Source organism: Antechinus flavipes, chromosome 2, assembly GCF_016432865.1.
Source record: "Antechinus flavipes isolate AdamAnt ecotype Samford, QLD, Australia chromosome 2, AdamAnt_v2, whole genome shotgun sequence".
NCBI classification, from domain to species: Eukaryota; Metazoa; Chordata; class Mammalia; order Dasyuromorphia; family Dasyuridae; genus Antechinus; species Antechinus flavipes.
Window position 1 is genome coordinate 541,112,714 of NC_067399.1, and position 27,615 is coordinate 541,140,328.

The following is a 27,615-nucleotide window of genomic DNA, read 5'->3' on the forward strand; positions in this document are numbered from 1 at the left end:
CTAACATTTTACAGGGATTACCATAAACCTAGGAAGTTTCTTGTGTCTGAGCCCTGCCCTAACCCACTATCTTCTTCCATGTATATATACCCATGTTATCTGGGACAGCTTATTTATTTTTAACAGCATTCATCAAAAATTCTTTAATAGTAGAAAACACTTAACTTTTAAAAATGAGACATTTTTAAAAATCAAATTTTAAAGATATGATTAGGCTATCTGAAAACATTGTTTTGAATTTTATCAAATAATCTATAAATTGTTATTTTTAGGAAATTTGTTAAGAATGTCTAGTTTCTGCTACTGTGAGATTTTGAACAAAGAAAATCTTTTCATTGTACTTTCTTATTTACAAGTTACATTCTGATTATAACTGTGACTGAATTCAAATGCTCCAAGAGAATTTGAAATAATGTATTTTAATATATGGATGTAATAACAGAGAAAGGTTCTGTGTAGTAGTTAGAAAGAAGAGGGCCTTGTAGTTTGATGACTTGGGTTCAACTCTTATCTATGATACTTCCTAGCAGAGTGGCCTTCAACAAGTCATAGCCTTTCCATCCCCCAGGAACTCTCAAAGGTTATAAATTATAGATGAGGTACCAGTCTACTTTGCTATAGAATATTTCCATTAAAGTAGAAATCACAGATCTGAACCCCCAAAAAGCATAATTGGTAGAATAGTCCTAACTAGCTGGAAAATACAGTAAGTGATAAAAACTTTTTAGGATATTGAGGAAAAAGCCATCTGTAAGCCCAACTTTTTGTCAATACCTGAAAACATCAGTACCCACCAATAAAGTATGAAAAACAACTGAAGTAGGAACAAACTTTCAACAAAGTAATTGCTACTGGAAAAAAAAGATAGAGGACTATAATGTCCTATTCCTCCAATCCGTCTTCATTTAGTCCTTAACACACCATCCTGTACTACCTCCCACTCTCTGTTTTTTGTCATTACACCAAGGACTTTCCATAGTGAGCCACATTTAAAAAAAAAAAAAAAAGGTTTAATGGGATTAAACAAGATCTTTTGCTATTTTGCTACTTCTCAGATTTTCCCCTCATCATTTATTCACCTGGATTTTACCACTCAGTCTGCTAAAGTTCACAAGGTCACCAATCCCCAGTGGTCTGGATAAGAGAGCAGTGCCAGAGGAATAGAAGAGAGGGGGCTTCTGATAAAAAGACTAAATGGGACATTAGGTAAAGTCCAAGCTTCCCTGGCAGCACTTAAAATAAAAAAGATACGATCTAATCTAAAAACAACAAAGAAAAGCAGTTTCTACAAAGAAATCCCCAAACAAAAAATAAAGCAAAACTTCCAAGAGACTGAGAAATGCACAAAGAAAAACTCTTGGTAATATAAATTAACATGGTACTTTAGAATAATGTTCCTATTTGTATGGCAGTTAAGTGTCACTCTGACTAGAACACTCTGCACTGTAGTTAGTAGATCTCAGTTCAAATTTGACCTGATAAATTTACTAACTGAAACTGTGCAAGTCTCTTAACCCTGTCACTATTGCAGTTTCCTCAGCTGTATAATGGGGGGATATTAACCTCATAAGTTTATTATAAAGATCAAATGAGATAATATAAAACATTTTATAAATCTTAAAAGTCTACATAAACACCAGCTATTATTATCGTTATTGACAGAGTTGAGCATAATTTCACAAGGAAAATAAGGACTTTTTACAAAATTGATAACTTCCAGTCACTTTAATTTAGAAAATTAGAATTGGATAGAGTCTTTGAAATGCAAACTTAGGGTATAAAAAAAATTTTTAAGAAAAGCAAACTTGTTATTATATACTTCAACAACAATACTATGTGATGATCAATTCTGATGGATGTGGCTCTCTTCAACAATGAGATAAACCAAATCAGTTCCAATAGAGCAGTAATGAACTGAACCAACTACACCCAGGGAAAGAACTCTGGGAGATGACTAAGAACCATTACATAGAATTCCCAGTCCCTCTATTTTTGTCCCCCTGCATTTTTGATTTCCTTCACAGGCTAACTGCACACTATTTCAAAGTCTGACTCTTTTTATACAGCAAAATAACTGTTTGGACATGTATACATATATTGTATTTAACTTATACTTTAACATATTTAACATGTAGTGGTCTACCTGCCATCTGGGGGAAGAGGTGGGGGGAAAAAGGGAAAAAGTTGGAACAAAAAGTTTTGCAACTGTCAGTGCTGAAAAAGAAAGGTAAACTTGTATGAACTGTTCAGAGGGGTTAAGTGACTTTCTGAAAGAGAAAGGAAGAACTGTTGTTCCTTTAGAGCCTAAGGACTATTGAGGGAACAAAGACAAGTTATGGATATTCAAAAAGGAATAGAAATAATCTAGAAAAGAAGAAAGGAGGAGCAAAGGACTTATTATTTCTTGTAGATGAAATGGTATAGAAAAAGATCTTTCAAAGGGAGAAATAGGAGCAATGGGAGGAGTTAGGATTTCATGAACTTCACTTTTCTATGGATGTAGAAAAGGAAGATTTAAAAAAAAAATTTAGTGGTTGAAGTATAAAAAATAAGCAGGTAGCATAGGGATTGGACATTAAGAAGTGGAAAGAACTTCTAAAGCCATCTACTCCAATCCTCTCATTTTAAAGATGAAGAAATTCAGACCTATATAGGTTTAGAGTTTTGTTCAAGGCCACAGAGACAGTCACTATCAGAGGCAGAATTTGAACTGACACTCTCTGAATACAGAACCAGTGCTCTTTCCATTCAGGTAGAGTGGGGAGGGAAGTTTCAAGCAATATAAATAGCTATATACAGCTGATGGACAAATGGTAGAGAGAAGAATGGCAGAACCTAGCAATTTGTGTATTGCCTAGAATGGAAGGGAAAAGAGAAGATTGGGATTGAATAGTTCCAAGTATATAAACTAGTGTGGATTTTTGTCTTTTATTTCAAAAAAAGAAAAACTTGTAATGGTGACTGATAGTGGAAATAATCAACTTGTAACTATGTTGTGACTATAATTATAACCATGACTGTGAATGGAATTAATCTTCCAATAAACATTAAGAGGGTGACTGAATAGAGTTATTATATACTGAAAAACTCCGCTTAAAACATGTATGTGAACTTAAAATGAAGGATTTTAAATTTATTTTTCTTTAACTTGAAGTCATAAAAAGCAAGGGTAGCATTCATGATCATAGAGAAGACAACAGTAAATCCATTTTTATGAGAGGCAGGTAGGAAAACTATATCATGCCTTAAGCATATCATAAACATAGGAATAGCATTAAATTAAATGTGGGAATAAGTAATAGACCTGTGATTTCATTAGTAGAGGGAGTTCCTGGGTAAGGAAACCCCTATTAATTTGAATTGGTACCCTTTCTATAATTTATAATCTTAGAGATTTATCTGAGCACTGACATTTAGTACCGACTTCACCAGGATTATTTATTGGTGGTAGTTGTATATGTTGAAAGTAGGACTTGATCTCAATTCTACCTGGCCTATTTGTTTAGCTGTTATGCTATATTGCTTTTCAAATGAAATATAGATGTATTAACTTCTGTAGCATCTAAATAAAGAAAAAGTTAAACCACATTATGAAATGGACTTCAAAATATCTCTTTCAGACTTACATAAAATTTTCAGAAAGCTAAATGGGAAAGAAATTAAGATTATGAGTAGAATATTAGAAAATTGGGAATATTTTGGCAGTTCTTCAATAAAAATTTTAAGGTATATATGTGTTTGTCATCATAATTAGTACCTTTACAAAAACTGATATAAATATGCAAAGTCAAAAATATTAAAGACATCCTTTGTAAATAATTATATAATAAAAATTGTAGTCATTGAAGAAAATATGAACAAAGGTTACAGACTTAATTTGGATACTATTTAATGTTAACTTAAAGAAAAGTAAATCAGATACCAAATTATAGAAACAAATAACTGTGGTAAAGAAAATGGTGACTATGGGAACATGTTACCAACAAGATGGAAGATTAGGCATTTTCTCTTATCCTCACAACCTCCCATCTCTCCAAAATTAGAATAATGCCCAACACATAAAGCAATTTCAGCTATCTCCATGATCTGGAACACCAGGAAACCAAATGAAGTGACAGTTCAATGAACTAATAATAGAGAAGGCTAATGTGTTCACACAGCATACTCCCTGCTCACTATTCTCTGGAAATGGAACTGTACAAGCTGACCCACGAGCTTGCAGCAGAAAACTCAGCTCTAATCTTCTCACTGCTCTCCCTTCTCTATTACTACAGAAAGCCAAAGGCAGAAAATTGGTTGGGCTAGCAGCATTTTGTGCCACTATAGAACTCAACAAAAGAATTGAGAAACAGAGAGAAAGGGGGCAGGACGTGTATATGCAGCTGTATGACACTCTACTAACCCTAAGAGAAAGAGCCTAAACATCCAAATGGAGCTAGTCCTGTTCCCCCAGAAATTATTTGGGCAGAGATTAAGTCTGGTAAACCATGAATTTCTCAACATAAGAGAAAATTAAGAATGCTTTCCTAACTCCTAGTAGAACCATAATCATAAGGAGAGTCAGAAAGTGAGTGATAGGGTATTTAAAGAGAAGAAAAGGATTGAAATTACCAAATATCTCAGCAGGAGAAACACTTAAAGACCTTGAACATAAGCAGATAAACCATCTGGGAAAATATAAAATAACAGAAGGGAATGTGGCCTTCAGATCAGATAAAAGAAGTCAGCCTTACATGAACTAATGCAAAGTGAAGTGTGCAGAACCAGGAGAGCATTGTAAATAGTAGCAATAATATTGTACAATGATCAAGTATAAATGACTTAGCAATTCTCAGCAATATGGTGATCTTAAAAAAAAAAAAATCCAAAGGACTTAACATGAAAAATGCTATCCATCTCCTGACAGAGAGCTGATAAGAGTCTAAATACAGATCAAATCATACTATTTTTTACTTTTTTTGTCTTTGTTTTGTCTGTGTTTCATAACATGACCAATATGGAAGTTTGTTTTGCATGGTTACACATATAAAACTTAAATCAAATTGCATACCTTCTTGGGAAAGGAGGAGGGAAGAGAATAAAGGAGAGAATTTGGAATACAAAATTTTAAAAAATAAATGTTAAAAATAGTTTTACCTACAGTTTTGAAAAATAATTTTTTTAAATCCAGATATTTATGAATAAATGTCAAAAAACAAAGGAAAATGAGTCAATAGCTTGAAGAGGCAGAAAACCCTGTGGCTTCCTAAGAGATCGTAGAACTACAGCAGGATGTTCCAGTACAATTTATTTCCAGTATAATTTAAAAGAAAAATAAGAATTGTGAAAGCAGAATTTATAGCCTATGCAGCAAAAATAATTGACAAAACAGAATATTTGAATCCACAGTGATGTATTACTATAGGGAATATGAGTATGTGGAAGTTAAGGAAAATCTGTAAAAAGAGAAGCAAAAGGCAGAAATGTTAAAAAGAAATCATCTCCATGCAAGCAAACCATTGATCTCAAAAACAGGATGTATAGAGAGGATTTAAACACTATTTTTATCCTAGAAAATCATAATTAAAAAAACCTGAAATCTCCACCATGGGACAATATTCTTTCTCTAACCTGCAGGAATTGGTATTTCTAAGAGTGAAGCACAATAGAAAAAAGGGTGGGTCAAGAAGGCTAAAGCTTTAGAAGGAATCCAAAGAATGTACCTTAGAAGTTTTAATTCTTTGAGAAATAGTGACTAAAGAAAGATAAATAAATAAACATGAATCAAATAATAAAAATGTAGATTATATAGAAAGAAAATATAAATAATGAAGAAACTGAGTAAAATTTTTGGAAAAATGCACAGAAAATGGAATTTTGGAAACTAACAATTTGAAGGAAAAGATAACAAAAGGGATTTTTTTTTACTTGAATGTTTACTAACAAGAAAAAAGAGGGGAGAAATTAATGAGATGAAAGCAAGAAAGAAAAAAAATAATAAGCAAGACTCAAACTAAAGAAAGGGATAACTGGGGCAAGGCAAGAGGCAGAGAAATGAGGGTGAGAGTTTGGAGGATGAGCGAAGAGAGACAGTAGGAATGAAGTTACTTTAAAATATAGTTAGCTAATATTATTGAAGAGACATAGTACTGTATTAACAGAGGAAGAAAGGAAAAAAATCTTAATTTGAAGGGAAAATGTATTATTCCAAATGGAAGAAAATATAAAACTTTAAATGTGAATGGCTAAACAATCCAATAAGATGAAAAAGCGTTGGAAAATAATTTGTTACTGTTTACTTCAAGAAACACATTTTTAAAAAATTATAATAGTTTTTTTATTTTTCAGAATAATATTCTGAAACTCAGCTGTGCAAATTCAGGTGTTCCAAATTTTTCTCCCTTCTTCCCCACTTTCTCCCTCCCCTAGGCAACAAGCAATAGGTTAAGCATGTACAATTCATGAAACACATTTTTAAAACAAAAGAATATAGAATAAAAATGAGATGCTGGGGGGGAAAATTTCCATCAGAGGAATTAAAAAAAAAAAAGCAGCGGTTATAATTATACTATCAGCTATGTAATTATGCAAAACCATTTTTTTAAAGAGAGAGATAAACAAGAAAATTATATTAGTTGAAAGGAAACATCGACAATAAACAGGTATCAGTATTAAATTAAAATGCTCTAAATGCCTTAGCATCTAAGTTCATGAAAGAAAAAAATTTTGAATACAAGAGAATAGGAACTAATATAGTAGTAACAGGTTTTAATATCTTTTATCTTTTTATATATCTTTTATATATTTTAATATAAAACTTTATCAGTTTTACTTAGTTTTACTTTTTTTATTAGTCTATCAAGAAAACCAAACGGAAAATATAGAACTGAACAAAATATTGGAGAAAACAGAGCTGAAAGACTTATGCTGTCTTCTAAATAGACCTGCTAAAATACACACACACACACACACACACACACACATGTAATTTTTCAGCACAAGATGTATGTCTACGTATGTATGCACTATGTAAAAAAAAATTGTAAATATATCCTTTGTAGATCATAAAGTAATATAAATAAGTCATCCGTTCCTTTGGCACAAACAAAAAAACACTTTATAGTAAAATACTGAATAATTAATGGGTCAAAGAACAAATCATAGAAACAATAAATATATGAAAGAAAATTATAATTATGAAACAACAAACCAAAATTTCTGGAATGTAGCTAAAAGTCTTTGGGAGAAATCATATTACTAATATTGACAAAAAGAAAAAACATGGATTATTGAACTGAATATACATTTTCAAAAATTAGGGAGATCACGCATAAACACCAAATAGATGATATTAAAGTTTAGAAAAGAAATAAACATGACCCCCCCAAACCCCTCCAAGAATAGAAATTATAAATAAAACTCAAAATTAAATGACTGATTGATAAAGACTAATTGATAAATCTTTAGTCAATCTGATAAAAGAGACAAGAAAATCAAGTCAACAACATTACAGATGAGCAAGGTGAAGTCATAACAAAACTAGAAGAAATAAAAGAAAAATCATAATGATTATACAAAGTTATATGCAAACAAATCTGAAAACACAAAAGAAATAAAGGGATATCTTCAAAAATATAAAATACTCAAAGCAATAGAACATCAAATAGAGATATTAAATAACCTCATCCCAGAAAAGGAAATGGATCTAGTTGTAAAGGAATTACTAAAGGGAATCCTGCTAGATTTACAGGTGAATTCTATTAAATTTTTAAATAACACTATCAATACTACACAAATTATTCCCAACAAAGGAGGAAAAAAAACACCTGACTAGATTTCTTTTACAAGAGAAATATAGGCCCACCTAATAACAAACCTTGAAAGAATACCATTATCATTCATCAATATTAATTTTAAAATTCTAAATAAAATCCTTTCAAACAGACCAAGAAAGATTTTATTCCAGGGGATGCAAAGTTGTTTCAACACTGGAAAAATATTCAGTTCAATCTTAAACACATAATTACCTCAATAGATTCAGAAAAGGTTTTAGATAAAATGCAATACACATTTATGCCAAAAAATCCAATAAAATACATCATGGAGAGCTCTTTTTTCTTCATCTTATTTAAAGCCAAAAGTAGATGTCATGTAACAGAATATAATGTAATTGAAATACACTAACATTTCCCAAAAAATCCAGCAGCAAAACAAGAATGTATACTGTCCCCAATGGAGATAATACCTTTGACTTTGAATATATGAGCTTTAAGGACAGCAGTGTCCCTTAAGACTACTGTTTCTACTTCCAACTCAGGTGGAAGCCATCATCCTGGGAAGCAGCCCTCATGGAGATGTGATCTAAAAAGTTATAGGTGTTGGAGCTATAAGTACCAAAGATTCAGAAAAGAAAGCTCTTGCCAACAAAAGTTTTAGCACTGCAAAATGGCTCAACTTCAGAAAATAATAGAATTTTTTTAGTGGAAATTAACATTAAAAAAACATCATTATCTACTTACAGCTATATCCTAAGGACTTTTCTATTTTACTTGTATCTAAAGCTTTCCAAATGTGTTGTCTTTCCACTAGAATGTGGAAGTAAAGTATAAAAATATATAAAATCATAATGAACGTTGACTTGACTTTTTGGATTTGGCAGATCCAAGTTGATGAAGTACAGAAGCTGGTGTATTTTGAAGGCACCAAAGATTCCCCGTTAGAACATCACTTGTATGTGGTCAGCTATGACAATCCTGGAGAGGTGACAAGATTGACAGATCGTGGCTACTCTCATTCCTGCTGTATTAGCCAGGTATTAACTCCTGTCTGAATGGTTCATAAAGACCCTGTCCATATTTTGAAGTAAGTAAAATTAGATTGTATAGCAATTTAACTCTCTTAGGCACATATTAAACTTAACATTAACTTCTTCCTGAAGGTATATATATTATATGATCATAAAAAGTTAAACCATTACACTGTCCCCTGCCATAATATAGTATTGTTCAAACAGAATTTGTCTAATTCAGATTTTAAAGTCTCTTTTTACAATACCATGGAGTGGAAAAAAACACAAGAAAATGATTGTCTCTTCTCCCTTTCTCCAGCATTGTGATTTATTTATAAGTAAATACAGTAATCAGAAGAATCCACACTGTGTGTCCCTTTACAAGCTCTCAGGTCCTGAAGATGACCCAGCCCGGAGAACAAAGGAATTTTGGGCCACTATTTTAGATTCAGCAGGTACTCAGTTTGTTTAAATTTAACATTAAATAAGAACAATGAATTGACCTGTATTATATATCTATACACGAGCTGATCTTTTTGTCATTGTCACCACTTAGTTTATTTTCTGATCTGCTAGGCTTTTAATTAGTTCCACTTCCCTTAGAGTATCGGTTAAGTAGTGAGGTTATAAGGACTGTCACCTACATTTAGCAAAAGTGGATCTGGGAAGCCTCTGAAAATAACAGAAAAGCTATGATATACCCTTTGATTTGAGATCTGTGTTTTCTTTTACAGTATGACTTTTATGGACATGTGTTTGTATGAGCCTTCTCACTGGAAGAAAGAAGGGAAAGAATCTAGAACTCATAAAGTTTTAGAAACAAATGTTAAAAAATTATTTTACATGTAACTGGAGAAAAATAAAATATTAGGAAGAAGAAAAGTTATGAGAGATGTAAGGAAGCTTCCTGTGCTTACACACAACAATATTATTTCCTAGATGAGCAAAAGGAAGAGAAAAATGTGTGCTGATCTAAATACTACTTGCTCTTCCAATAAAACTTTCCAGCCAGAGAGGTTGCTTCCTTGGATAAAAGATGTAACAAGTGGCTATCCTCATTGCCTGTGGAACTTCTTATGACTGCTAGATCATAGTGCCTGAAAACTAGGTGTACATTTAAATGACTTAGTGTCCTAAATAAAATAACAGTCTTTAGCACCTTTTGAACATGTACTATTTCGGAATTCTTTTTCTTTGTTTATATTTATTTAGAAGTTTTGATGCAACTCTTGAGTTACTGGTGTACTTAGTCTACATAGAGCAATCGGTACAATACAATTTAATTTCTACTCAGATTGTAATACAAAGGAAACTTAATTTTGCCTCTTTAGGTGGAAATGAAGACTAGATATATGTAACCTTAGTGAACTAAGTACAATTTTTAAATAAGCCACTTAGTCAACCAATGGTATAAATAACAAAACTGGGACTGACTTGACCATCAAAGTAAACCACACAGAACTTGACACAGTGTATTGTCCATTTCTCATCCAGTTCACAATTGTGTGTGTGTAGTTCTTGTCCAAAAGGAAGATAGGATTGCTGTGCTCCTATATAAATGCCTTTTGAAATCAAAATTGTGTTTTATTTGTCCAAGGTCCTCTTCCTGATTACACACCCCCAGAAATCTTCTCATTTGAAAGTACTACAGGATTCACCTTATATGGAATGATGTACAAACCTCATGATCTACAGCCTGGGAAGAAATATCCCACTGTGCTGTTCATCTATGGTGGTCCTCAGGTAGGTGTGTCACATTCAATAGCTATACTCAGATTATGTAAGCTAGGATTTTATCTATATGTCTAATGTCTTGAATCCTCATAGGTTTGAATGTATTAATATATTAATATATGAATATATTGACGTTTAAGAAATTTGATTTTGTCAATATATTCTTGATTAACTAAGCCAGGGGTGGGGAACCTTTTTTCTGCCAAGCATATTTGGATATTCATAACATCATTCATGGGCCAAACAAAATTAACAACTTAAAGAAGTCAAGCAGTGAAAGTCAGTTGTCACCTACAGTTGCCTTAGCAAAGTTAAACCAAATGATTTTTGCACCCTGAACTAGACCTTAGACTTGAGTACATTACCAAAATTGCAGAAGGCCAATTTATAAACCAGTTCATCAGTTTATTATTTACCATGAAAACTATGACTAGCAAATGGACGAAAATTTTGTGTTAGCCAGCAAGCATGATCTCATCTCACTAGAGAAATTTGTTTATAAAATTGATTAAAATTATCAGTTGTATTTTCTTAAATGAATATAGGATCAGAGCAAAGAAGTTTGGATGCTGTTAAAAGATATTTCAGGGACAGGTAAATGGTACAGTAGACAGACCACCAGCCCTGGAATCAAGAGATGTGCTAGATGTGCTAGATGAACAATGACAAATGGTTACTCGTATGTTCTAGATTTTATGTTGAGTGGTATTGTTTGAAGGTTATTTTAACACCCATATTTCACAGCATTAAAGTAAAGGAGAAAACAGCAGTATGTAGCAATAATATCTGGCTCATAGGTATTAAATTTCCTTAAGTTTGTAATTTCTTCTGCATACTTTATTTGTCCCAATTCCTTTCCTTCGATAAAAAATATTTGCCACAAAAAATTTCACAGGAACAAAGGATAGGAATGTAATTATTGTATGAATTTGTGATTTCATCATGGGAATTTTCCTCTCCTTGGGTACAAATCAGAATCTAACAATACCCTTTCATTCTGCCCTTGCCCATGTCCTTCCATAAATCGTCCACAGAGAATCTGGTAGATTCTGTCAGACTGTCAGAAACAGGTTTTCTAATATTTCATAAATGTATATATAATATTTGTGCCATCCAACATTTTAATCCCTCAGTCTTGTATAATAAAACCAACTTGCTAATTCCTTTATTTTGCCCTTCTGAAGAGAACCTATAAGTTATTTTGCCATTAAGCTAGCTTACAGTGAGAATGGGTATAAATATAGTTCATTTCCTCCTATGGTATAGCAACTTGTTGGTGATTGTATATTTAATTCATATTAAGAGTAACAGCAGTTAAATATGTATAGATGGTCCAAAGTCTGTGCAATTTTTAGCATTTTATTCCCCTCCCCCGATTTTTATAATCCCCCAGTTATCTTCACTGTAGAAGTAGAGTGCACAGGTTTAAGTGTTATTTTATATTTTTAACTATTTCGTGAGTCACCAAAGTGTAAAAAAAAAAAAAAAAAAAAGACATCTTTTCGTGCTGGTGATGAACTTGTCCTTCTTTAGCGAAGTTGGTCTTTAGACAGCAGTCTGTCACTGGCAGTATACTCAGAACTTTCCTAGCCTGGTAGAATTTGTCTCTTTCAGGGCCTCTGCTCCATGATGAAACATCAGACTAGGCCTTTTGTGGAAATACTGTATCCAAATTGGGGGGAGGGCTATTGACTATTATTTAAAGGTTTTACAATATTAACCTTATTTAGTTTCAGGAAAAAATTATATTTTTCTTTACTCATTTAGGTATACATTCTGTGATTTCCATTTGATGGTTAATCATATATTGCTTCAACAGAATTTCTTATATCTTACTGAATTATCTATTCCTTTTATAATTTTTTAACTTTTCCTTGTTTCCCCAAAGCAGTTGCTAAGCTCCTCAAGGGCAAAAACTATTTCTGATGTTTCTTTGTGTCATATATAGTAGATAGTTGAATGTTTTACATGTAAGAAGCTTTCAATAAATGTTTATTGATTATTTCTAGTGCCATTTCTTAATTACTTCCTGGGTCCTCTCTGAGGTTATATTTATTTGAGTCACCTTCCCTCTATTTGATATTTATCCAAAGTTTGTTTCTAATGACTTCTTTAATACTCTTCATTCCTTGAGCCTCCAGAATTTTTTGTCCAGGCAATATAGCATTCATATCACTACATGCTACTACTACTTTAGGGAAGTACTAACACATATTTTATTCCTTAGTCTTTTGTCACTTTGAAGTATGAAACAGAAAAGCAAGTAAATTATTTTCCTGGAATTGAATGAATGAAACAGGCATTTATTAAGGGCTTACTTTGTCCTAAGCATAGAGTATATACTGCCCTCCAAGAGCTTATATTTTTGTAGAAGACAACACCTATAAGAAGAGAGATGGCCACAGAGAGAGTTGTTTTGGATGGAGAAGTTCAGAGAGAATGATGATTAGGGCCATAGAGCAAATGATCTAGTACCCTTTCCAGCATTATTATCATTGTTTGCAGAGCTAAAATTTGAGATATTGAGAAAAGAAGGCTATGTATGTGGAGCATAGCATGGAGAGAGTCAGAAAGTGATATGTTAGAACTTAAGACCAAGACAAGAAATGGTGACTATTTCCAATTCAGAGCCTGTAGATGGAAATTTGAATTTCAGTAGAAAGCGTAAGCGGTAGCTGCATATATCTTGGCCTGGTCACATGTCAATTCACAATTGCTCATAAGTATGTGAAGTAATTCACATTGTTACTGTATCAGCATTCACTTGAATTTTTTTCTCTGAGTACTATATAATCTTAAAAAAAAAAAAAAGAAAGAAAGAAAGTTTATGTTTCATTAATGCTTTTTGTTTTCTGTCATAGCCATTTCAAACCATAACACCCTCCCCCAAAATACTCTTTTATAACAGCAGAGGCAATTCAGCAAATCTAACCAATGTAGTAACTGTTTTTGATATAATATACTACTATACCATTTTCCTTTAAGAAGGGAAATGCATTTTAGCATCTATTCTCTAGAAGGAATATTTACTATTACAGCAATTCAGAGTTTATTTGTTTTTTTGTGGGGGGTTTTTTTGTTATTAAGTATTGTGTTTATTGTTCTTGTTTCTACTTACTGAATTATATACAGATTTTCCATGTTTCTGTGAATTTATCATATTAGTTGTCTCTAATGACATAATAAGCTATTATTACATTCATATGCAATAATGTAATAATGTAAAGAGCAACTAGATGGTACAGTAGAGAAGGCTGAGCCTGGAGTCAGGAAGACCTGAGTTCAAATCTGGCTTTAAACATTATCTGTGTGACCCTGGGCAAGTCACTTAACCTTATTTGCCTTAGTTTCTTCATCTATAAAATGAGCGGGAGTAGGAAATGACAAACCACTCAAACATTTTTGCCAAGAAAACCTCAAATGGGGTCATAAAGAGTTAGACATGACCGAAAATGACTAAACAGCAACACGTTCATGTACAACAATTTGTTCAGCATTTCTCAATTGGTATTCATCTACTTTGTTCCCATTTTTTGCATCACACAAAGTGTTTTCTGAATATTATGTATACACACACAGAGACTTTTCTTTTTGGGATATATGTTTAGGAGTGGAATTGCTGGGGCAAAAGATATGAACAGGTTAGTGACTTTTGTATATTCCAAGTAGTTTTTCAGAATAGTTAGACCACTTTATAGCTCTGTTAATAGCGTGTTGTTGTTCCTGTTTTTACCTATTTCAGCACTGATTATTTCTATATTTTATCATCTCTGCTGAGGATGGATGTGAGGTAAAACCACAGAGTTGCTTTAATTTGAATTTCTATAGTTTCTTTTTTTTTCCTGGCAATTGGGATTAAGTGACTTGCCTAGGGTCACACAGCTAAGAAGTGTTAAGTGTCTGAGGTTAGATTTGAACTCAGGTCCTCCTGACTTCAGGACTGGTACTCTATCCACTGCACCACCTAGCTGCCCCTGAATTTCTATTATTAAAGATTTGGAGAATTTTTTCATATGGTTGTTGATAGTTTGAGATTTTTCCTTTGACAACTCTTTGTTCATATCCTTTAACTATTTACCTATTCGAGAATGGTCATCGGTCATATATTTGTGTTAATTCCTTATCTATCATGGATATGAGAATTTTTCAAGAGATATTTGATTTAGAGATTACCCCACACACACTTAACAGTTCTTCTCCTTACTTTAATCACATGGTAAAATAATGACAATTGTTTAACAATTTAATCATTTGAGCAGCATAGCTGCTTCATTCTTTTACATATAAATTATTTTGTAGAATTTGACTGATGTTTATTTCTTCCTTAGGTGCAGCTGGTGAATAATCGGTTTAAAGGAGTCAAGTATTTCCGCTTGAATACCTTGGCATCTTTGGGTTATGTAGTTGTGGTAATAGACAACAGGGGATCTTGTCATCGAGGGCTTAAATTTGAAGGTGCCTTCAAATATAAAATGGTGTGTGTACACAAGAATATTTACCTATTAAACATCTTGATGCTTTCCATGACATTGTTCAGTAAAAAACCCTGAGAGTGAAAGAGAGTATAGGAAGCAAAACATATTAATTTATCTCTTCTTGTTTGAAACCTCAGAAATATGAGACAGACCTTCTTAGCCTAGTTTGTAGAAGTATACTTGACTTCTGATTTTCTGAGTTTGAAACTAAAAGTAATATTGCCAATTTGTGGATTTCTACATACTACCAAAAAGAATGTTTGGGCTTTGTTCTGTCCACTGCAAAGAGGGAGGGAGACCAGATAATCAATGTCTCCTTGTGACAAGCTTTTTTCTCTCTACAGGAAGCTTAAAATGCTACCTTTTAGAGATGCTCCCATGTTATACCTGCTGCATTTGGAAAACAAGAAACTGATGTTCCTTTTGCACAGTAAGACAGTTACCATATTTGCCAGTGTATTTAACATGCTGAGTAGGACATGGTGACTTTTTCCTAAGTTCCAATCTTTGACCTTATGTTGTACTCTCATGTAAGACTATTTTTCTGACTTTGAAAAATAAATTTTATGTCCTGGCAAACCATAATTTCTGAAAATATTATGTTTAATGATAAAGATAGAGACTCAGGAAACAGCAAGGCAAGGCCTCAATTATGACTTCCTCTTCTTACTTTCAAAATAATAGAGGTATCAGCCTAGAGAAGTCTAAGGGATAACTTATTTCCTGTCTTGGGGTATATGAAGGCTTGTCACAAGGAAGACTGACCAGTTGATCTCCCTCTTCACAGAGGAAGAAGAAAAGAAAATAGCTGTGACAAAGAAGGTACTATACAAGTATACCAAAATATACCAAAAAAGTACTTTTCAATTATTGGGACTGTTAATTACTAACAGAGTCTACTTAAAGTGAATTATCACATATGACAGAGTTTTTCAGATTGATATCATTGCCTTCCTTTTAATTGATTATAGGATTTAAGAGTTAGAATAGACGGTAGAGGTCATGTAATCTGATACCCTTATTTTACAGTTCAAAAGACTAATACAATTTTTTTGAAAAGAGAGGTAGATATTATATTTTTAAAGCTGATAGTTTTTTGATATATTTATTTAAAATTTAAATACAAAATAGAAAAAAAATTGTCATGTACACAGAAGGACATGAGAAAATTCAAAATACATAATAATGAAACTGATAGATTTTAATAAACAGTTTTATAATACTTCTAGTTAAGCACTAACAATAAAATGTACTACTTTTCTTTTTAGGGTCAAATAGAAATTGAAGACCAGGTGGAAGGACTTCAATACCTAGCATCTCAATATGATTTTATTGATTTAGATCGTGTGGGCATCCATGGCTGGTCCTATGGAGGATACCTCTCTTTGATGGCATTAATGCAGAGGTCAGATATCTTCAGGGTATGTGAAATCTTGTAGATTTATTTTTGAGACACAGATCATAATATCTTTATGGATTTTAGAGATAGAACATAGGACAGAATTCTTCTAAATGAAGCATCTTTTTTTTTGTTTGTTTTAGAGACTCAGAAAAGCTATAAAATATCAAAGTTATATATGTGTTAATTTTCCATAAGGCATATAGACATGTAAGATTTGTCAGCTTTTAACAACCAATTATTATTAGAAAATGTTAACCACAAAGGCTTAAAAAAAGTTAGTGACAACCAAGTTTTAAAAGTAGCATGATCTATAGAAATCAGATGTCATGCATAAAGTAACAGCAATAGAATATTTTTATGTAGCCATCAAAATAAATTCAAAAGGCTAGCATAATTTTAATTTGTGGACAGGTTCAATAGGATATTTAAATATAAAAATTTATGTGCCATCCATAAAATTAAATGATTTGATACTTAAAGATAGCCTTTTGTTGTTTTAAACCAGCAGAACAAAGAGGGACTTTAAAAAAAAAAAAAAAATCCTAGCAAGAAACTAGGGAACTGAAAGCAGTCTAAGCAAGATCACACAACTGTCAAGTATTAAAGCAAGGATTTGAATTCATATTCTCTGATTCCAAATTTTCCTTTACTTGGTAATGCTGCACTCCATGCCACAATGATGTAACCAAGCTATCATCAGCATATATACTCTTTTCTAGGAGTGGAGATGGATTTGCAACAAACTATCCACAATTTTTTCTTGTTCAGTCACGCTTTTGACTAAAGAATATGCATTTTTAAAATTATTGATCTAAGAGAAGAATGTAGTGTGTGCTTGAAAAATAATGAAACTAGTCATCCATGTCTTTTACACCGACTGGCTAAACTAACTAGAACTAAGCTCCATTATATATGACATAAGAATAGTTTTAGCCTATACATATGCAGTTGCAAGTATTTACCTCTAGTCCTTTCCTATTTAATTGTAATTGTTGGTTTGCATAGGTTGCGATTGCTGGAGCTCCAGTTACTCTGTGGATTTTCTATGATACGGGATATACAGAACGTTATATGGGTCACCCTGACCAAAATGAACAGGGATATTACTTAGGATCTGTGGCCATGCAAGCGGAGAAGTTCCCTTCTGAGTAAGTGTAGTCTTTTAATCATTAAGCAAAATTTGAAAATTAAAATTTTTTTAGGGATAGTTTTTAATAATTTGATGGAACTATTAGTCCTGTAGCAGAAGAGAGAAGGGGGAAAATAAAATAAAAATTGCACAGCAAAGAACAAAAGAAAGCCTAGAAAGAAATGCAGAAAAGCTGAGTGGCTTTGAAAATAATGTGTAGTATTTACATAGATTTTCTTGACATGGAAATTTTTTTTATATTGAATTCTCATGTTCTTCTGTATACATAAAAGTGTTATTTTTTTTCTTTACTTGGTTTGTATTTAAGTTTAAAATGAATTTAAAACTAAAAAAAAACTTTTTAAGAAAATGCTAGTCCTAAATGGTCATTATTAACAAAGTGATTTTACAGAATCCTAAGGTAGTAGCTTTTACTTATTTGAATAATCATTTGCGTAATTATGATTCTGTTCATGCAATTTCTCTTCTTCCACCTATAGTTATAGAAATTAAAGACAATTCTATTATAATAGAACCAAAAAATGTAAAAAAGATTCTTATACAATATTGTATAACTGCCTTATTCCTAGAAAAAAGTATGATTGATAGTATACCAGTTTTTCTAAAGGAAATTGACAAACCCACCCTCTATTTCATTATTGATTTTTTTCCCCCTAAAATGAGGAAACAATATTGTGATTTTGAAGTTAAATTTTTGGTATTTAATCATGATACATGAGGAAATTGTCAATAATTAAACAGAATTGTAGATTAAATTATGTGGTTCCCATAAGTATTCTAGCATATTACCTAATACTCTGTTTTCTCTTTTCCAGACCTAATCGTTTATTGCTATTACATGGGTTCTTGGATGAAAATGTTCACTTTGCACACACCAGTATATTACTGAGTTTTTTAGTAAGGGCTGGGAAGCCATATGATTTACAGGTAAGTTCCCATGCACTATCAAAATTAAGATATCATATCATATTATATCGTATCATATGACTATCAGTTTTTCTGGTTAAGAATTCTGTGCTACATTTTGCTTTTATGAACTCAAAATTTTTAAAGATGACATGATGTGAAAAGTAAATGGTATTTCCTAACAAAAAAATTAGGTTTTTAGGTCTGGCCTCCTACTAGTTATGAGAACCAAATGGATAGACATGGTTAAATGCCTCCAGATTTAACAAAAATTAAAACTTGGTTAAGGTTGTACTGAGAAATTTTACTTTCTAATTCCACAGTCAGTGTTTTCATACTGAATTTCATTCTTTGTAAACAGGAAAATGGCAGTAGGAAATTAATTCACTGTTCTTTTCCTTTTTTCTCTTATTAAGTTGAAAATATGATGTTTGATTTCATGGTTGGAAGAGCAGCATCTCTTGATGTCATAATCTTTTAGTTCTTCCTTACTTCACCATTAGCATTGATTCATGTAATCAGAAGGTATCTCTTCTCAAATAAGCTAACTTTCACTATTTAAAATTCACTTCTGAATAATGAAGGAAATTTCCTTCTTACATATCCTCATTATACTATTTACACATATTTACATGTGCCCCGAGCAAGATATGCTTTTTTACTCCATTTGCTGAATTATCATGGGCATTTGTGTTTGAAGGAATACTCTGAATTATATGATTACAGATAAGTAGGTGGTTTTTTTTCTCTTAACTAAATGATAAAGGAAATTGGAAGAAGAGGAGATATATCAGAAAATTGGCTGAGATGAAAAGCCTTTTTATGGACCTCTAATAATTGTGTCTATATATTTGCATGTTTGTAACCTCTCTGTAAGGCTACTCTTCTTGCATATTGTTAATCTTGTTAGACATCTGTTGGAGAGATTTTGAAAGAGATTTGTAGTTATTAACTACTTGTATTTTGTATTTTATGATATTAATTTTTATTTTTAGATCTATCCTCAGGAGAGACACAGCATAAGAGTCCCTGAATCTGGAGAACATTATGAACTGCATCTTTTGCACTATCTTCAAGAAAATCTTGGTTCACGAATTGCTGCTCTAAAAGTGATATAATTGTGACTTTTGTGGAACTCTGGTACATGGCTGCTTAACCAAATGAGGAGGTTTAATCTGTAGAAAATATAGAAAACTGATCATCACATTTTGGTGCCTGCTATTTAACATCCACTTCTGAAAGTAAATTTGGTGCCATACCGGAATCTACAGTACATGAATCTACAGTACATGAATAGCAACCTCATTCCTTAACACACACAAAGAACTGAACAATGTAAATTTCCATGGACACAGCAATACCATGAGAATTACTGAGAGAAGCTAAAACATTTGCAGCACATATCAACATCATCATATTTCCACCTTTTAAAAGCATTGTAAGCCTCATGGATTTAATTGGTGTATTTTTACATTATATTTGAGTTTGTTACATTATGGTAATACTAGGTGATTGGTTCACTACAATTCCTGAATCTCTGGCTAATTACAAATTTGGTAGCACTTAAGTGTAATTGAATAGCTTATGCTTCATTGCTTGGGGTGTGTCCAGCATGTTAAGAACTAATCACTATTAAAGCTATGACTTAACCAATTGTTAATGATTTTAAGGAATAATTCTAGTGGCCTCCTAAAGACACTCATTTTGGTTTAAAGTTCTTCCCAGTTTTTCATTGAGTTTCAGCTGTGTCTAGTAAAAAAAACAACAACTAATTTTTCTTTGATGATATGACAAGATGGGTTTTACCTGATTTACTTTCACATAAAGGAGAGTAACTGTATTTGTAGCATGATTTTAACTAATCTTATGGCATTAATAATTACATGCAGATTAATTTTAAATTGAATGACTATAACTTAAATATTTGCAGAATGTTTTTTTCCTTTAGGAAAAGAAAAGTATATATTTACTTTACTTCTTCAAAAAAATTGTTGATACCCAATTTTTCATAAACCATTTCCTTACATCAAAGACAGAGATGGGAGGTGAGGAAAACGTGGAAGGGAAACATAGGGAAGTGAGAGTGGGAATATGGATCTTTTTTAAAGTCCAAAATGTAAGTGCCACTTGACTGGAAAAATTCATGAAAAAAATTAGGAAATGAGATTTTTAATTCTTAGAATATTAACTAAGAAAACCAAAGTAAAATAAAATAATCAGCCCTAAGTCAGCATAATCCTAAACTGACTATATTCAGGAGAATTCTTTATAAATTTTTTAGAAACCAACATTTATAGTCCCTCCTTTTTAAGTAGTTCTAGTGAGCACAAAAAGCTTTTTGGAAATGGCAAGCTTAAATTTAATTTAATTTAATTTAAAATATCCAACAGATTTCTTTATCATAAGTTTATCCCCTTATTCATGCATTATTCTCTTCATTGTTTAAAAATTGTATATAATTATCTATTTTAAGTTTCCCTAAAATAAACTCTGATAATGAAATTATTCTGGTTTACCCCTAACATTTGAATGTTCAAGGATTTTCATATGCTTTCAGGTATTGATTGGGTTCCACTGGAGTGTTGGGATAGAAGGGCAGAATTTTCTTGTTGCTAGGAGACCTGGGTAAGAGCTTAGCAAGAAGGAATGCTTAACTTTAAAAAAATCTACTCAGCTCTTCTAATCATGAGCACTATGATTTTCTTGGAAAGAAGTTGCTGTATTTAGGAGCAAGAGTCCCTAGAGAGAATGTGGAAATTTTTATTGTTTATCACATACTGACTGTAGATTTTGTCTACAGAGTACATACTTATGGAAAAAAAAAAAGATATCTCTATGGCAAGTTTTCACTTTATGACAAGAAGGGGATAAGACATGAAGGAAGCCAGAAGTGACAGTGTACCAATATTGGTTATTCATTTGGGAATTCTTTCCATATTTTGACTCTAATCTATATATACACATGTCTATCTCTCTATCATCTCCCTGTGTGTATTTACCATATATATACACACATAGATATGTGTAACATATCTATGTATGTATGTATATATACACATATGCATATATAAAAATATAAACTTACATGTTTGATGTTCTCCCATACATAGATTTGTTTATATTCTTTTCTTTCTATGATTTGGATAATTTAATGTTCCCTGCAGACCAAGAAAATATTTCTCCCTGTGACTTGAGTTTTACTTGATGAGGGAGATGCATGCTTCTGTATCAATAGTCCAAGGATCTGTGATCATTGCACACAGTGTGCAGAGCAGAATGGGTATCCCACAGTACCATAAGCCATTGGACAAGTATTCATTTAAAATCTCTTACTTTGTAAGACTGTCTTTTTACAGTGATATCTCTTGCTTTGGTGAAAGACAAAAATTAAATACTCAAATGCTCCTGCATACTGTTCTAGTGAAACACATTTCATATTTAGTTTTCCCTTTTACCCATTCCAATAAATAAAGAAATTGGAAGTTCTCATTATACCTCCTAGGCACTATTTGCCTTCCTTACCAGTGAAGAAATGCTTTCACATTGGCAGCTGTACTGTGAACATGACTGAATTTTTTTTCAGAAAGGATACTTGATTGGATTTGCTGTTCCTAAAAGAAATGGAGACTCATGCTTACATAGTTAGCAAGCAATGGAAACCTCAACCAAGATTCTCTGGTAACATTAAGTATGAGGAAAGCAATCCATCAAGTGAAAGTTTATAACAAGGAGCGCGTTTGGTGAGAACCAAAAAAGCACTGGGGTTAAAATAAGGCAACCTGGGTTATTCATTGTCTTGATAAATTTCCATGGCCATTATTGAGTAGTTTCTTGAAATAACTCTGAAGACTCTGATAAATAAAATTTATACAATATTGACTTAGAAGAAATAGTAAAGTGTAAGCAGAAATCCTTTCCTTATAATTAAGTATTGACCACTTTTTCTTACTACAAGAGGTATGGGTGAAGAGCAGCTAGCAGCTCTATATTATTTGTGAAAACAAGAGTAAAGGCTGTTCAAGAGGCCAGCTTCCTCCTCTCTTCCAAAGCCTTAGTTTGAAAAGTTTTCCTACAGATGAAAAAAGGGAATGAATCTTGGCCTACCACCACACACAGCATCCTGACCTTTTAAAGAATAATATTTGTTACATGTTGTCAGTGTTCAGATTTTTCTTTTTGTTTTTAGATTTTATTCTGTTTACTAGCTGTCTTTATGTAATCACTTTTTTTCATGTTTGGGATTAGTCTCCTAATAAAACCCTCAAGTTCCAAGAAATATATAGAAAAGGCAAACTTAATAAACACACACAAATATGTGTAATATATACATGTATATATTACATACATATGTATATATAGCCTTATTTCACCTATTTGAGCACTTTGTTCTTTAATAAAAAAGTACCCTAGGGGCAGCTAGCTGGTGCAGTGAATAGAGCATCAGACCTGAAATCAGGAGAACCTGGGCTCAAATTTGGTCTCAGACATTTCCTAGCTGTGTGACCCTGGGCAAGTCACTTAAACCCAGTTGGAGGGGAGGGAGGAGGTATCTAAATGTGGAGAAGGAAATAGCAAATTACTTCATTGTCTTTGCCAATAAAACTCCAAATGAGGTCATGAAGAATTGGACACAACTGAAAAACTGAACAAAAAAAAAATTTCCCAACTCTAAATTCAGAGCTAAGGATGCTTATTAATGAAATCATATTAATTAGCATGTGAAGTTGCTAAATATGATTAAAGTCATTATGCCAGTACAAAATATGTTTTCCTTGGGAATAGGAACATTAGAGAATTGATAATTCAGAAGATTGGCTGCTAATAGCATAATACCACAAGATTGGTTACTTATATCTAGAAGCCCATCTACCTAACCTATGAACTTGGAAAACAGACAAGGCCAGGACTAGTCCTGAGGAAAATCTAAATGAAAGTTCTTCTATTATGACAAAGGGAGAATATCAGTGTCATAACAAAGACATCAGAAGAACCCTCTTCCACCTCAACTCCCAGCTCAGAATATTGGGATAATTTAGTACAAATTTTGCCTTCCCAGTTTCATTTTGGTTCCCTGAGTGTCAGTACATGTGTGTACTATTTCCAAAGTGATAAGTTCTACAGATCTTTAGAATAAAGAAACAGTAGTGTTTTGCTTGATTTTTTTTCTCTTGTAGTTGTTCAGCACAATTAGAATTCAGGTGTTTAATTTTAGAACATAAAGTGCCTGCTGTTTTAAGCATTGACTTGTATTAACAGAATTGCATGTCTTACTCCAGTAAGTTTATGGGTTTCCCCATTTCTAGATACATGGCTTTTAATCATGTAAAGTGAAAACGTTAGTTTTGTTGTGTTTTATTACAGATCCTTTTGTTGGAATAAAGATGCTGCTAAAATAAATTGAATTAAATGTTTCTCCCCCACCCCATTTTAAACAATTTTCTGATTTAATAGTTTGTATTTAAGGATGAAATTAAATCTCTAGTTTCAGCCTTCAAAAGTAACATTGTGAGATTAGAAGAGAGAGAAAGAGATCACTTTGTGACAAACACAGGTTTTTAAATATTAAAATTAGTCAAATCTCTTACGTTAATTAAAGTGTTGAAGCCTAGAGGGAGATGTACAGTGTTGCTTTCAAGCTACAAATTGTTGCTTTCAAATTTCAAATTGTTCTTGCTAACCACCAGCTGGTGCTACTGAACAAAGAAAAATCATTGGGTACAAACTGTGTTTGTAAAAAGCATCTTGATACAGTGGAAAGAGCCCTGGTTTTGGATCCAGAGAACCTGGTTGAATTCCTAGTTCTGCCACTTAATGCCTTTATGACTTTGAGCAAGACACTTAGTCTCTCTAGGCCTTAGTTTCTTCGTCAGTAAAATGAAAAGACTGGATTATAATTTCCATTCCTGTGATTTCACTTATCATCTCTAATTGGTTGAGTCACAAACTCTATATCCAGCTATTCAGTTTCAAGGATTATCTATGTTTCAGAATATTTCAGGCATCCATATTCAGTGTCAATATGTTCCAAGTTTAACTCATCTTCAAAAAACCTGTTTCCCTTTCCTAATTTTTGTTTATGTTAAAAGCAGTCATCCATCAAGTGACCCAGCATCATTTAACTTGAGCACCTTTGATTTGCCTTTCAAACTGTCATCTGCCAAATTTTGTTAATTCTACCTCCACAATATCACTTAACTATCTAATTTTCTGTTGCTGATATGTTTACCCTACTTAAAGTTGTCATTTCTTCTTTTCTGGACTATTTCATTATCCTTTTAACCAACTTTTATGCTTCTAGTCTTCATTCTCCAGTCAATCTACTGCCCACATAATATTTATCATGTACCACAATGTTGGCCTCAAAACTTACAAGGGCCTCCAATTGTCTACTAAATTAAAAATAGTCTTACTTCTGGCTTTCAACAGCTTCCACAACCTAGATCATACATACCTTTTATGTTTTACCTTGTATTTTTCTATGCTCTGCTTTTCAGGCAATCAGAACTACTGTTTATTCTCCATACTTTTCTTCATGTCTTTTATAACTTTGCTTTTTCTTGTGCTTTAAGTAGACTCTTGTTTTTCATCTGTTGAAATCCTTTTCTTCATGATCCATTTCCTTCCAGATCAAATCTTGCACATCAACATAAAAATGATTCTTTCCTCAAATAACTAGATCTTTTGCACTTCTTGCACTTTTCAGTTACATTGTATTGGAGTAATTCTTGTCTTGCCTCCATTTTCCATTAAATAGTGAACTCCTTGGGAGCTCATCTCTCTTTGTATCCACAGTGCCTTGCTTAAGTCATGCTTAGTCACAATCATGCTTAATATTTGTTGAATTAAGAATCAATTCCCATGTCTTAGATTCTACCTTTGGTGGAACTAGAGAATCAAAATAGAATAATCATAAAAGGGAAGCTCATCAACCTTGTTCTAGAAGGGTTAAATCCTATTGAACTATCACTTCAGTTTGGTGTTACAGAGAAGTTATGCCCACATTTCCAAGACAATTCATCTTACTCAAAACTCTGATTGATGGGAATTTGCTAATGTCTTTCTATTAGAATGCCTTGGCTTTCCTCTGAGACTATGCTCACACAATTTGATACAATAGACAGATAAAATGCTAATACAGCTGAGATGTGTTTTGATAATAATTTGAGGAGAGACAATGTAGAATATAGAGTTGATCTCAAAGCTGGAAAGACCAGGGATCAAGTCCTACCTCTGACATAACTAAATGATCCTAGGCAAGTCACTTAATCTCTTGATGTTCCAGACAATTCTCCTACCACAATGATGTCAAATTTTGAGAGAAACAGGCCACTAAATTGTACATAAGGATCCCTGAAGCCATATATTAATTTAGAAAAGCACATGTAATATTTGTGTTCTGTTGTCTTTATATTAAACATTTCCATAGATGTAAAGGGCTGAAATTCTTAAAAGGTGTGCTTGAATTAGATAACCGAGCACTTAAGGCTAATTACTTATTCCACGATGACTCTATTAACATATGTTTGGGAGAATTGCCCTTCTCATCATTGGTGCTTACTCAGTGTTTGGTGTATACAGGCAAGGATTAGAGGGTGGGGTGAAACAAGCCAGACTGCTTGGCTGCAGGATGAGGAGGAGAGAGGTTGGTGACTTTGGACTCGAGAATCCAGAGCCTTGTGGCAGTTTTGTCTCCATCTCTCCCCCTAAAGACCAAGGACTTTAATTTTTCCTGACTCTGGCTTTCCTGAGGCCTCCAGGGAGCTAGCCCAGACTTTACACTTTGGCACCCAATGTGAGGCGTGATCTCCTTTTCAGTGTTTTCACCTCCTTTCCTAAGAAGTCAGGGAGGGCGTGATCACCTCTTTTTTGGGGTTCTCACCTCCTGAGAAGTCAGGGATGGCGTAACTACCTGTGTTCTAAAACAAAAGTGGGACATAGTTGCCTCTTAATCTGGTTTGAAATTTATTCAGGAATATTGAGAAGTGTTTGACAGACATTTCTGCTCCCCAACTCTGTTGCAGAAAAAACACTGACCTGTATTAGCAAAGGGAATTTTCTCACTTGGTACTTCACTATGTTAGGGAATTTAGAGATCCAATACCTGTTTGTTTCCCAGAAATAATCCTCCTTAATTTGAAAATATAGTCTGCTTTCAAGTAATCTTTGAATACATCAAAGGATTTCAAAGTTGGAAGGGATCTCAGAGTCCAACCCATACCTGAGCGAGAATTCCATCCACAAAATACCAGAAATGTGTTGAATCAGCCTTTGGTTTGCTTGAAGATTTCCAGTGAGGAGGAACCTACTACCTCCTAAGGCAGTCTATTCCACTTCTGGATAGCTCTCTCTCTCTCTCTCTCTCTCTCTCTATATATATATATATATATATATATATATATATATATATATATATATATATATATATATATATAACCATAAATAAAATATTTAATTTTTTAAAAGCTTTTTATTTACAAAACATATGCATGGGTAATTTTTCAACACTGACCCTTGCAAAACCTTCTATTCCACATTTTTCCCTTCTTCCCCCATCCTCTCCCCTAGATGGCAGGTAGTCCAATACATGTTAAATATATTAAAAATATCTGTTAAATCCAATATATGTATAAATATTTATAGTTATCTTGCTGCACAAGAAAAATGGATCAAGAAGGGAAAAAACCTGAGAAAGAAAACAAAATGCAAGCAAACAACCATAGAAGAGTGAAAATGCTATATTGAAGTCCACACTCAGTTCCCACAGTCCTCTCTCTGCGTGTAGATGGCTCTCTTCATCACTGAACAATTGGAACTGGTTTGAATCATCTCATTGTTGAACAGAATCACATCCATCACAATTGATCATATCATCTTCTTGTTGCCGTATATAATGATCTGATTCTGCTCATTTCACTTAGCACCAGTTCATGTAAGTCTCACCAGGCCGCTCTGAAATTATCCTGCTGATTGTTTCTTACAGAACAATAATATTCTATAACATTCATATACCACAATTTATTCAGCCATTCTCCAAATTATGGGCATCCATTTTGTTTCCAGTTTCTAGCCACTACAAAAAGGGCTGCCACAAACATTTTTGCACATATAGGTCCCTTTCCCCCCTTTAAGGTCTCTTTGGAATATAAGCCCAGTAGAAACACTCCTGGTTCAAAGGGTATGC

The 27,615-nt window shown here is 32.9% G+C and overlaps 1 protein-coding gene across 4 annotated transcripts in view; it reads left to right on the forward strand.

Annotated features, from left to right (window-relative positions):
• DPP8 (dipeptidyl peptidase 8) overlaps positions 1-23,831 on the forward strand; it is a 63,600-nt gene extending 39,769 nt beyond the window's left edge. For 3 of the 4 annotated variants that reach the window (XM_051980840.1, XM_051980839.1, XM_051980838.1), the window contains exons 13-20: positions 8,639-8,791; positions 9,087-9,222; positions 10,365-10,510; positions 14,830-14,976; positions 16,245-16,397; positions 17,384-17,526; positions 18,344-18,455; positions 19,430-23,831. In XM_051980840.1, coding sequence (XP_051836800.1) covers positions 8,639-8,791; positions 9,087-9,222; positions 10,365-10,510; positions 14,830-14,976; positions 16,245-16,397; positions 17,384-17,526; positions 18,344-18,455; positions 19,430-19,552 — 1,113 coding nt within the window. In that variant the 3' untranslated portion in view covers positions 19,553-23,831. Of the gene's footprint in view, positions 1-8,638; positions 8,792-9,086; positions 9,223-10,364; positions 10,511-14,829; positions 14,977-15,320; positions 15,407-16,244; positions 16,398-17,383; positions 17,527-18,343; positions 18,456-19,429 lie in introns of those variants that run through there. The other variant, XR_007951039.1, reaches the window with a different exon arrangement.
• Positions 23,832-27,615: the final 3,784 nt, after the last annotated feature.